We start from the raw sequence: 12,070 nt of genomic DNA, 5'->3' as shown, positions 1-12,070 counted from the left end.
AGTGTATATTTTCCGACCAACTCTTCGGCGAGACAATACGAAGTAGTAGTACACGCACGATGATCAACAGCACAGTATAAGGGTTGGTGCTCAGCATAGCGAGAAAGTATATAAGCAGCGCACATTTTGTGTATCAGTGAATAGTGTGCTTATACATTGAGTATAATACAGTACAGTGCTTTTTAGTGTAGTGAAGTGAACAATCTATAAGAGTGAAAATGTCAGGTCGCGGTAAAGGTGGTAAAGTTAAGGGAAAGGCAAAGTCCCGTTCAAATCGTGCTGGTCTTCAATTTCCAGTTGGTCGTATTCATCGTTTGTTGCGCAAAGGCAATTATGCTGAGCGTGTTGGTGCCGGTGCTCCAGTTTATCTAGCTGCAGTTATGGAATATTTAGCAGCTGAAGTTCTTGAATTGGCTGGTAATGCTGCTCGTGATAACAAAAAGACAAGAATCATCCCACGTCATTTACAATTGGCCATTCGCAACGATGAAGAATTGAATAAATTGTTGTCCGGCGTAACTATTGCTCAAGGTGGTGTTTTGCCTAATATTCAAGCTGTACTTTTGCCAAAGAAGACCGAAAAGAAAGCATAAAGTGAAAAATATAGGCGAATTATAATTATAAATACCGACGCAAACAAACCGTCCTTTTCAGGACGACAAAATACATTTACAAAGAGATTTAAATAATTTCTCACTAAATGTGTTATTTTTTCATACATATTATCGAATGTGAATAGACGCATGTATATTTGCGCCAAAACTGCGGCATATAAACTGGTTATGTATACATATTCATTCATACATGTGTATACATTCCTACAGACTGTACTAAAAAACGCTCGTGTATAAATGATGTGGAGTAGATAAAGAAATGCATATGTATGTTTGTACTACGTACATTAACGAAAACACAAAAATATCATATATGTTTACGCATAAATATTCCAACAAAATGTTTGATCTTTTTCGTTAAACAAATTGTGGTCCCGAAAAGGACCGTTTTTTTTATAATAGTTTTCTTATTCATTTAATATTCTTAATAAAGAACGTGGCATCCCATTAGGTGTATTATATGTTTATACATATTACCGAATTGCGCCAAAATTGCTGCTTATAAACTGGTTATGTGTGCATATACCTACATAAACGTGTATACATGCATGCCAACTATACTTAAAAGCACACGAGTAGAAACGATATGGAGTAGATAAAGAACTGTATAGGTATGTACTACATACATTTACGAAAACACAAAAATATCTACACATAGAGGCTATTCGTAAATTCATCACTGCGCTGCATAATATGATTATTCTGCACTGCCACTGCTAATCAGCACACATCTGTTGCATCAGCCATTTTTATGATTTGTGTTTTGCTACTATTTGCGCACAATATACTGCATTGTTGCATTTTCGACCACTTATGAGTTGCGGTGTTGCCAATTTTTGCATTTACGAACAGGCCCATATATATGCATAAATATTTCAATAAAATTTTTCATCTTTTTCGTTTAACAAATTGTGGTCCTGAAAAGGACCGTTTTTTCGTAAGTTTTCTTATTGATTTAAGCACGTTCACCACGAATACGTCTAGCCAATTGAATATCTTTTGGCATAATTGTAACACGCTTAGCATGGATGGCACACAAATTGGTATCTTCAAAAAGACCAACCAAGTATGCTTCACTTGCTTCTTGTAGAGCCATAACAGCAGAACTTTGGAAACGTAGATCAGTTTTGAAATCTTGCGCTATTTCACGAACCAAGCGCTGGAATGGCAATTTGCGTATCAATAATTCGGTACTCTTTTGATAGCGACGAATTTCACGCAACGCCACTGTACCTGGACGATAACGATGTGGCTTTTTAACTCCACCAGTTGCTGGTGCACTTTTGCGTGCAGCTTTTGTCGCCAATTGTTTACGTGGTGCCTTTCCACCAGTCGATTTTCGGGCTGTTTGCTTTGTACGAGCCATTTTTCGCTACTCACTTTATTATTTTCTCACACTTGAACACTATAGAACACTGTACACTGTACCTATAACAAATTGTATGACGTTCACATCTTAAGTAGCAATTTCAACTAATACGTTTCACAAGTCCATGTATTATGTAGGCATGTGTTGAAGCGAGATAGATGTATGGTGTACCTTTTGTCTTGGGTATTGCAGTTGTGAGATTTTGGTATAAATAGATGTGCTCTCGCTTCTGTTATTTCATTGGTGGTGAAGTGTTACAGTGTTAAAGTGTTAAATTCTTACTTGTGCAAATAGTAAATATCAAAAAATGACTGGTCGCGGCAAAGGTGGTAAAGGTTTGGGAAAAGGTGGTGCCAAACGCCATCGCAAAGTTTTACGTGATAACATCCAAGGTATCACTAAACCAGCTATTCGACGTTTAGCTCGTCGTGGTGGTGTAAAACGTATATCTGGTTTGATATATGAAGAAACTCGTGGTGTTTTAAAAGTATTTTTGGAGAATGTTATCCGTGATGCAGTTACCTATACTGAACATGCCAAAAGGAAAACAGTTACAGCTATGGATGTTGTGTACGCTTTAAAGAGACAAGGCCGTACTTTATACGGTTTCGGCGGTTAAATAATTTCTTGCGTACATATTTAAAAAACGGTCCTTTTCAGGACCACAATATTCTTTTAACAAAGATTCAAAATTTTGTACAATTAAAATTTTAAACAAACTCACAATTCTGTTGTGATTCTATATTTGATGTGCATGAGTACATATGTACATTCTCATTATACAATTAACACGTTCGCGGACGTGAATGCTATAGCATTCAAATTTTAAAGCCAAGTTTTATTCATTTAATTTCATGTAACTTTAAGTTTTTGTAATTAATATACATTTTAAAGTAATGACCACTTGATTCATTAAGTACTTTCATATAACAGTTAAAATACGATATTCTGACTACAGTTATAATACATGTGTAATCAGATTTAGGATATTACAACTAGTTTCAAAAATAATTGCCTATCTATTTTTGCAGCTTCCTGAATTTTTAAGTGTCCGCGAACGTGTTAAATAGATTATGGCTGTATTTTAACACCCAGGCCTCTAGCCTGATATATTTAATTGTTAAATAATTTTTTTCGCTACATAAATACAACTTTTTAAAAATATATATGTAGTTAAAATTATATTTTCATATTTATATTTATTTCTTTAACTTTGGAATACAATCATACTCTTACTACCTTTGCCTTTTGCCTTCGCCAAGCATACAAGTTGTATACGTGTATGTAAGCACGTATGTATGTACATATGGGAATTTTGTACCTTGCTTTGACATATATTGCAAACTTTTTAAAGAAAAAGTTAAATTTTTTTATAAAGTAAAATAATATTTAATTAATTAAATAAAAAATTTTGTATGCACACATATATATATATATATATATATATACATATTTAAAAATGCGATTGATTAGTGAATATTTGCATTAATATAAAAAAATTAAATATTATATTAAAATAATTCACATTAGTGAAATTTATTTATTTCATTACCATCACTCATTTCAACCAAAATTAAAGTTTTCAATATTCATCAAAATATTGGATTATTTCATGCATCCAACTAACGCCACTGAGAATTGCTCTGGTGATACCATGGAGATATTTAATTTTATTTTTTCAAGCATATTATTTTAAGTAATATATAAAATAAACTGTTCAGATGATTGATAATTTGATATATTTTATATTTTCAATAGTAATAATTGATTTATATTAAGGAGTTTTAAGAAAATCGACTAAAACTAGCGAAAATGTAATATTTTGAGTACAAAGTTTCGACTAAAACACTCGTTACAAGAAAAATATTGACTTTATTCCAATTTAAGTATATTGATATGGAAGTGATACATGCATACTATCGTTATAGATATTCATTTGTTGAATTAGTAAATTCAGTGAATTTTAGTGAATTAAATAAATCTTAAAGTTTGTCATATAGCAGCACTAAATAGCACTGGAACGTGAAAATTTGATTATCATCTTTTCGCTCTGCTTCTCAAATTTTAAACAGAGTTAAACAACATATTGAATTCCAGAAATTATCTTTATTTACCAGTGCTCTATTGGTGTAGTGCGTACAGTGCATAAAGTGAGTGAAGTGTTTAAAGTGAGGTTTTAATCTACAATATATAAATAAAGATGTCTGATTCAGTTGCTGTTGTGAATGTAAGCTCCCCAGTAGCTACTGCTGCTACTATTGCTGAAAAAAAAGTTGTTGCCAAAAAGGTTAAGGCAGCTAAACCCAAAAAGCCGTCGGTTGCCCCTACCCATCCACCAACACAACAAATGGTCGACGCATCAATTAAGAATTTAAAGGAACGTGGCGGTTCATCACTTTTGGCGATTAAGAAATATATTAGTGCGACATACAAATGTGATGCCCAAAAATTGGCACCATTCATTAAACGCTATTTGAAATCGGCTGTTACAAGTGGCAAATTAATTCAAACCAAAGGAAAGGGTGCGTCCGGTTCATTCAAACTATCAGTTGCAGCTAGTAAATCAAGCGAGGGAAAATTGAAATCAAAAGCCGTAAAATCAGCAGAGAAGGTTAAGGCTAAAAAGAAGGCAGCAGATAGTGGTGCATCAAAGAAAAAATCATTGAGTAAAGTCAAAAAGGCAGCAAGTGGTGAGAAAAAGGTAAAAAAATCTGTTGCCAGTAAGAAAACAGCTGAAAAGAAGAAAACTGAAAAGGCTAAGGCGAAAGATGCAAAAAAGGGTGGTGCATTAAAAGTGAAACCAACTAAAGCCAAATCTGCAACTGCTAAGCCAAAAGCAGCTAAAGCAAAAGCAACTGCTGCTAAATCCAAGAAGTCTGCATCGAATAAAAAGCCAGCCGCAAAAAAACCTACAGCAGCAGGTAAAAAGTAAATAATTTACGGTGTTTGTAAGTGAGTTACAAACGGAACCTCATGGTTAATTAATAATAAGCCCTTTTCAGGGCTACAAAATCTCTTAACAAAAAGATCAAAAGTGAATTTATTCCTTACAGTGTGTAGAAAACATTTAAAAATTAAAAACCAAGTAGTTCAACAAACCAATATCATATTTAATAGACTAATGAAACCATATGAACATAGCTCTGGTATTCTTCAATATTAAGGAATTTTAAAATTAATTTCAATGTGCATACATACATACATATGTATGTATGTAGAGATATTAATGAAGACATTTTCTCATTCTCTTTGTTAATTTATATTTTGTGGCCCTGAAAAGGGCCTTGTTTGGTCAATCATTTATATACCATTAGTTCAGTTGGAAAAATTATTTGGAACTGGTATATTTGGTAACAGCTTTGGTACCTTCACTGACGGCATGTTTGGCCAATTCACCGGGCAAGAGTAAACGTACAGCAGTTTGAATTTCGCGACTGGTGATGGTTGAACGTTTGTTATAGTGAGCTAAACGCGACGCTTCCGCAGCAATGCGCTCAAAGATGTCATTCACAAAACTATTCATAATGCTCATGGCCTTGGATGAAATACCGGTATCAGGATGTACTTGTTTCAACACTTTATAGATGTAGATAGCATAACTTTCCTTCCTCTTACGCTTCTTTTTCTTATCATTTTTAGTAATATTCTTTTGAGCCTTACCGGCTTTCTTTGCTGCTTTTCCACTAGTTTTTGGCGGCATTTTAATTTCTTCACAACTTTGATGATTTTATGATTTTATTTTCACTCACACTATTTGTCACTTATTATACCTACCATGTGTCGTGTGCAGGCTTAAGTGTATATTTTCCGACCAACTCTTCGGCGAGACAATACGAAGTAGTAGTACACGCACGATGATCAACAGCACAGTATAAGGGTTGGTGCTCAGCATAGCGAGAAAGTATATAAGCAGCGCACATTTTGTGTATCAGTGAATAGTGTGCTTATACATTGAGTATAATACAGTACAGTGCTTTTTAGTGTAGTGAAGTGAACAATCTATAAGAGTGAAAATGTCAGGTCGCGGTAAAGGTGGTAAAGTTAAGGGAAAGGCAAAGTCCCGTTCAAATCGTGCTGGTCTTCAATTTCCAGTTGGTCGTATTCATCGTTTGTTGCGCAAAGGCAATTATGCTGAGCGTGTTGGTGCCGGTGCTCCAGTTTATCTAGCTGCAGTTATGGAATATTTAGCAGCTGAAGTTCTTGAATTGGCTGGTAATGCTGCTCGTGATAACAAAAAGACAAGAATCATCCCACGTCATTTACAATTGGCCATTCGCAACGATGAAGAATTGAATAAATTGTTGTCCGGCGTAACTATTGCTCAAGGTGGTGTTTTGCCTAATATTCAAGCTGTACTTTTGCCAAAGAAGACCGAAAAGAAAGCATAAAGTGAAAAATATAGGCGAATTATAATTATAAATACCGACGCAAACAAACCGTCCTTTTCAGGACGACAAAATACATTTACAAAGAGATTTAAATAATTTCTCACTAAATGTGTTATTTTTTCATACATATTATCGAATGTGAATAGACGCATGTATATTTGCGCCAAAACTGCGGCATATAAACTGGTTATGTATACATATTCATTCATACATGTGTATACATTCCTACAGACTGTACTAAAAAACGCTCGTGTATAAATGATGTGGAGTAGATAAAGAAATGCATATGTATGTTTGTACTACGTACATTAACGAAAACACAAAAATATCATATATGTTTACGCATAAATATTCCAACAAAATGTTTGATCTTTTTCGTTAAACAAATTGTGGTCCCGAAAAGGACCGTTTTTTTTATAATAGTTTTCTTATTCATTTAATATTCTTAATAAAGAACGTGGCATCCCATTAGGTGTATTATATGTTTATACATATTACCGAATTGCGCCAAAATTGCTGCTTATAAACTGGTTATGTGTGCATATACCTACATAAACGTGTATACATGCATGCCAACTATACTTAAAAGCACACGAGTAGAAACGATATGGAGTAGATAAAGAACTGTATAGGTATGTACTACATACATTTACGAAAACACAAAAATATCTACACATAGAGGCTATTCGTAAATTCATCACTGCGCTGCATAATATGATTATTCTGCACTGCCACTGCTAATCAGCACACATCTGTTGCATCAGCCATTTTTATGATTTGTGTTTTGCTACTATTTGCGCACAATATACTGCATTGTTGCATTTTCGACCACTTATGAGTTGCGGTGTTGCCAATTTTTGCATTTACGAACAGGCCCATATATATGCATAAATATTTCAATAAAATTTTTCATCTTTTTCGTTTAACAAATTGTGGTCCTGAAAAGGACCGTTTTTTCGTAAGTTTTCTTATTGATTTAAGCACGTTCACCACGAATACGTCTAGCCAATTGAATATCTTTTGGCATAATTGTAACACGCTTAGCATGGATGGCACACAAATTGGTATCTTCAAAAAGACCAACCAAGTATGCTTCACTTGCTTCTTGTAGAGCCATAACAGCAGAACTTTGGAAACGTAGATCAGTTTTGAAATCTTGCGCTATTTCACGAACCAAGCGCTGGAATGGCAATTTGCGTATCAATAATTCGGTACTCTTTTGATAGCGACGAATTTCACGCAACGCCACTGTACCTGGACGATAACGATGTGGCTTTTTAACTCCACCAGTTGCTGGTGCACTTTTGCGTGCAGCTTTTGTCGCCAATTGTTTACGTGGTGCCTTTCCACCAGTCGATTTTCGGGCTGTTTGCTTTGTACGAGCCATTTTTCGCTACTCACTTTATTATTTTCTCACACTTGAACACTATAGAACACTGTACACTGTACCTATAACAAATTGTATGACGTTCACATCTTAAGTAGCAATTTCAACTAATACGTTTCACAAGTCCATGTATTATGTAGGCATGTGTTGAAGCGAGATAGATGTATGGTGTACCTTTTGTCTTGGGTATTGCAGTTGTGAGATTTTGGTATAAATAGATGTGCTCTCGCTTCTGTTATTTCATTGGTGGTGAAGTGTTACAGTGTTAAAGTGTTAAATTCTTACTTGTGCAAATAGTAAATATCAAAAAATGACTGGTCGCGGCAAAGGTGGTAAAGGTTTGGGAAAAGGTGGTGCCAAACGCCATCGCAAAGTTTTACGTGATAACATCCAAGGTATCACTAAACCAGCTATTCGACGTTTAGCTCGTCGTGGTGGTGTAAAACGTATATCTGGTTTGATATATGAAGAAACTCGTGGTGTTTTAAAAGTATTTTTGGAGAATGTTATCCGTGATGCAGTTACCTATACTGAACATGCCAAAAGGAAAACAGTTACAGCTATGGATGTTGTGTACGCTTTAAAGAGACAAGGCCGTACTTTATACGGTTTCGGCGGTTAAATAATTTCTTGCGTACATATTTAAAAAACGGTCCTTTTCAGGACCACAATATTCTTTTAACAAAGATTCAAAATTTTGTACAATTAAAATTTTAAACAAACTCACAATTCTGTTGTGATTCTATATTTGATGTGCATGAGTACATATGTACATTCTCATTATACAATTAACACGTTCGCGGACGTGAATGCTATAGCATTCAAATTTTAAAGCCAAGTTTTATTCATTTAATTTCATGTAACTTTAAGTTTTTGTAATTAATATACATTTTAAAGTAATGACCACTTGATTCATTAAGTACTTTCATATAACAGTTAAAATACGATATTCTGACTACAGTTATAATACATGTGTAATCAGATTTAGGATATTACAACTAGTTTCAAAAATAATTGCCTATCTATTTTTGCAGCTTCCTGAATTTTTAAGTGTCCGCGAACGTGTTAAATAGATTATGGCTGTATTTTAACACCCAGGCCTCTAGCCTGATATATTTAATTGTTAAATAATTTTTTTCGCTACATAAATACAACTTTTTAAAAATATATATGTAGTTAAAATTATATTTTCATATTTATATTTATTTCTTTAACTTTGGAATACAATCATACTCTTACTACCTTTGCCTTTTGCCTTCGCCAAGCATACAAGTTGTATACGTGTATGTAAGCACGTATGTATGTACATATGGGAATTTTGTACCTTGCTTTGACATATATTGCAAACTTTTTAAAGAAAAAGTTAAATTTTTTTATAAAGTAAAATAATATTTAATTAATTAAATAAAAAATTTTGTATGCACACATATATATATATATATATATATATACATATTTAAAAATGCGATTGATTAGTGAATATTTGCATTAATATAAAAAAATTAAATATTATATTAAAATAATTCACATTAGTGAAATTTATTTATTTCATTACCATCACTCATTTCAACCAAAATTAAAGTTTTCAATATTCATCAAAATATTGGATTATTTCATGCATCCAACTAACGCCACTGAGAATTGCTCTGGTGATACCATGGAGATATTTAATTTTATTTTTTCAAGCATATTATTTTAAGTAATATATAAAATAAACTGTTCAGATGATTGATAATTTGATATATTTTATATTTTCAATAGTAATAATTGATTTATATTAAGGAGTTTTAAGAAAATCGACTAAAACTAGCGAAAATGTAATATTTTGAGTACAAAGTTTCGACTAAAACACTCGTTACAAGAAAAATATTGACTTTATTCCAATTTAAGTATATTGATATGGAAGTGATACATGCATACTATCGTTATAGATATTCATTTGTTGAATTAGTAAATTCAGTGAATTTTAGTGAATTAAATAAATCTTAAAGTTTGTCATATAGCAGCACTAAATAGCACTGGAACGTGAAAATTTGATTATCATCTTTTCGCTCTGCTTCTCAAATTTTAAACAGAGTTAAACAACATATTGAATTCCAGAAATTATCTTTATTTACCAGTGCTCTATTGGTGTAGTGCGTACAGTGCATAAAGTGAGTGAAGTGTTTAAAGTGAGGTTTTAATCTACAATATATAAATAAAGATGTCTGATTCAGTTGCTGTTGTGAATGTAAGCTCCCCAGTAGCTACTGCTGCTACTATTGCTGAAAAAAAAGTTGTTGCCAAAAAGGTTAAGGCAGCTAAACCCAAAAAGCCGTCGGTTGCCCCTACCCATCCACCAACACAACAAATGGTCGACGCATCAATTAAGAATTTAAAGGAACGTGGCGGTTCATCACTTTTGGCGATTAAGAAATATATTAGTGCGACATACAAATGTGATGCCCAAAAATTGGCACCATTCATTAAACGCTATTTGAAATCGGCTGTTACAAGTGGCAAATTAATTCAAACCAAAGGAAAAGGTGCGTCCGGTTCATTCAAACTATCAGTTGCAGCTAGTAAATCAAGCGAGGGAAAATTGAAATCAAAAGCCGTAAAATCAGCAGAGAAGGTTAAGGCTAAAAAGAAGGCAGCAGATAGTGGTGCATCAAAGAAAAAATCATTGAGTAAAGTCAAAAAGGCGGCAAGTGGTGAGAAAAAGGTAAAAAAATCTGTTGCCAGTAAGAAAACAGCTGAAAAGAAGAAAACTGAAAAGGCTAAGGCGAAAGATGCAAAAAAGGGTGGTGCATTAAAAGTGAAACCAACTAAAGCCAAATCTGCAACTGCTAAGCCAAAAGCAGCTAAAGCAAAAGCAACTGCTGCTAAATCCAAGAAGTCTGCATCGAATAAAAAGCCAGCCGCAAAAAAACCTACAGCAGCAGGTAAAAAGTAAATAATTTACGGTGTTTGTAAGTGAGTTACAAACGGAACCTCATGGTTAATTAATAATAAGCCCTTTTCAGGGCTACAAAATCTCTTAACAAAAAGATCAAAAGTGAATTTATTCCTTACAGTGTGTAGAAAACATTTAAAAATTAAAAACCAAGTAGTTCAACAAACCAATATCATATTTAATAGACTAATGAAACCATATGAACATAGCTCTGGTATTCTTCAATATTAAGGAATTTTAAAATTAATTTCAATGTGCATACATACATACATATGTATGTATGTAGAGATATTAATGAAGACATTTTCTCATTCTCTTTGTTAATTTATATTTTGTGGCCCTGAAAAGGGCCTTGTTTGGTCAATCATTTATATACCATTAGTTCAGTTGGAAAAATTATTTGGAACTGGTATATTTGGTAACAGCTTTGGTACCTTCACTGACGGCATGTTTGGCCAATTCACCGGGCAAGAGTAAACGTACAGCAGTTTGAATTTCGCGACTGGTGATGGTTGAACGTTTGTTATAGTGAGCTAAACGCGACGCTTCCGCAGCAATGCGCTCAAAGATGTCATTCACAAAACTATTCATAATGCTCATGGCCTTGGATGAAATACCGGTATCAGGATGTACTTGTTTCAACACTTTATAGATGTAGATAGCATAACTTTCCTTCCTCTTACGCTTCTTTTTCTTATCATTTTTAGTAATATTCTTTTGAGCCTTACCGGCTTTCTTTGCTGCTTTTCCACTAGTTTTTGGCGGCATTTTAATTTCTTCACAACTTTGATGATTTTATGATTTTATTTTCACTCACACTATTTGTCACTTATTATACCTACCATGTGTCGTGTGCAGGCTTAAGTGTATATTTTCCGACCAACTCTTCGGCGAGACAATACGAAGTAGTAGTACACGCACGATGATCAACAGCACAGTATAAGGGTTGGTGCTCAGCATAGCGAGAAAGTATATAAGCAGCGCACATTTTGTGTATCAGTGAATAGTGTGCTTATACATTGAGTATAATACAGTACAGTGCTTTTTAGTGTAGTGAAGTGAACAATCTATAAGAGTGAAAATGTCAGGTCGCGGTAAAGGTGGTAAAGTTAAGGGAAAGGCAAAGTCCCGTTCAAATCGTGCTGGTCTTCAATTTCCAGTTGGTCGTATTCATCGTTTGTTGCGCAAAGGCAATTATGCTGAGCGTGTTGGTGCCGGTGCTCCAGTTTATCTAGCTGCAGTTATGGAATATTTAGCAGCTGAAGTTCTTGAATTGGCTGGTAATGCTGCTCGTGATAACAAAAAGACAAGAATCATCCCACGTCATTTACAATTGGCCATTCGCAACGATGAAGAATTGAATAAATTGTTGTCCGG

The 12,070-nt window shown here is 34.0% G+C and overlaps 4 protein-coding genes across 4 annotated transcripts; 2 read left to right on the top strand and 2 right to left on the bottom strand.

Moving 5' to 3' along the window:
- Window positions 1-2,240: 2,240 nt before the first annotated feature.
- Window positions 2,241-2,606, top strand: LOC128863309 (histone H4). The gene has a single exon (XM_054102420.1). The coding sequence runs from the start codon at window positions 2,291-2,293 to the stop codon at window positions 2,600-2,602; it is 312 nt and encodes a 103-aa protein (XP_053958395.1). The 5' UTR covers window positions 2,241-2,290; the 3' UTR covers window positions 2,603-2,606.
- Window positions 2,607-5,311: 2,705 nt separating this feature from the next.
- LOC128863308 (histone H2B) lies at window positions 5,312-5,694 on the bottom strand. The gene has a single exon (XM_054102419.1). The coding sequence runs from the start codon at window positions 5,681-5,683 to the stop codon at window positions 5,312-5,314; it is 372 nt and encodes a 123-aa protein (XP_053958394.1). The 5' UTR covers window positions 5,684-5,694.
- A 2,324-nt stretch (window positions 5,695-8,018) lies between these two features.
- LOC128863310 (histone H4) lies at window positions 8,019-8,380 on the top strand. Its single transcript, XM_054102421.1, has one exon. The coding sequence runs from the start codon at window positions 8,069-8,071 to the stop codon at window positions 8,378-8,380; it is 312 nt and encodes a 103-aa protein (XP_053958396.1). The 5' UTR covers window positions 8,019-8,068.
- A 2,709-nt stretch (window positions 8,381-11,089) lies between these two features.
- LOC128864350 (histone H2B) lies at window positions 11,090-11,472 on the bottom strand. The gene has a single exon (XM_054103967.1). The coding sequence runs from the start codon at window positions 11,459-11,461 to the stop codon at window positions 11,090-11,092; it is 372 nt and encodes a 123-aa protein (XP_053959942.1). The 5' UTR covers window positions 11,462-11,472.
- Window positions 11,473-12,070: the final 598 nt, after the last annotated feature.

The sequence above is a fragment of the Anastrepha ludens genome, chromosome 5 (genome assembly GCF_028408465.1).
Source record: "Anastrepha ludens isolate Willacy chromosome 5, idAnaLude1.1, whole genome shotgun sequence".
NCBI lineage: Eukaryota > Metazoa > Arthropoda > Insecta > Diptera > Tephritidae > Anastrepha > Anastrepha ludens.
The sequence above is the reverse complement of the archived record's forward strand: the minus strand, read 5'-3'. Positions and strand labels throughout refer to the sequence as shown.

Coding starts and splice junctions, on each gene's coding strand:
- LOC128863309 (XM_054102420.1), top strand. CDS start 2,291: ATGACTGGTCGCGGCAAAGGTGGTAAAGGTTTGGGAAAAGGTGGTGCC.
- LOC128863308 (XM_054102419.1), bottom strand. CDS start 5,683: ATGCCGCCAAAAACTAGTGGAAAAGCAGCAAAGAAAGCCGGTAAGGCT.
- LOC128863310 (XM_054102421.1), top strand. CDS start 8,069: ATGACTGGTCGCGGCAAAGGTGGTAAAGGTTTGGGAAAAGGTGGTGCC.
- LOC128864350 (XM_054103967.1), bottom strand. CDS start 11,461: ATGCCGCCAAAAACTAGTGGAAAAGCAGCAAAGAAAGCCGGTAAGGCT.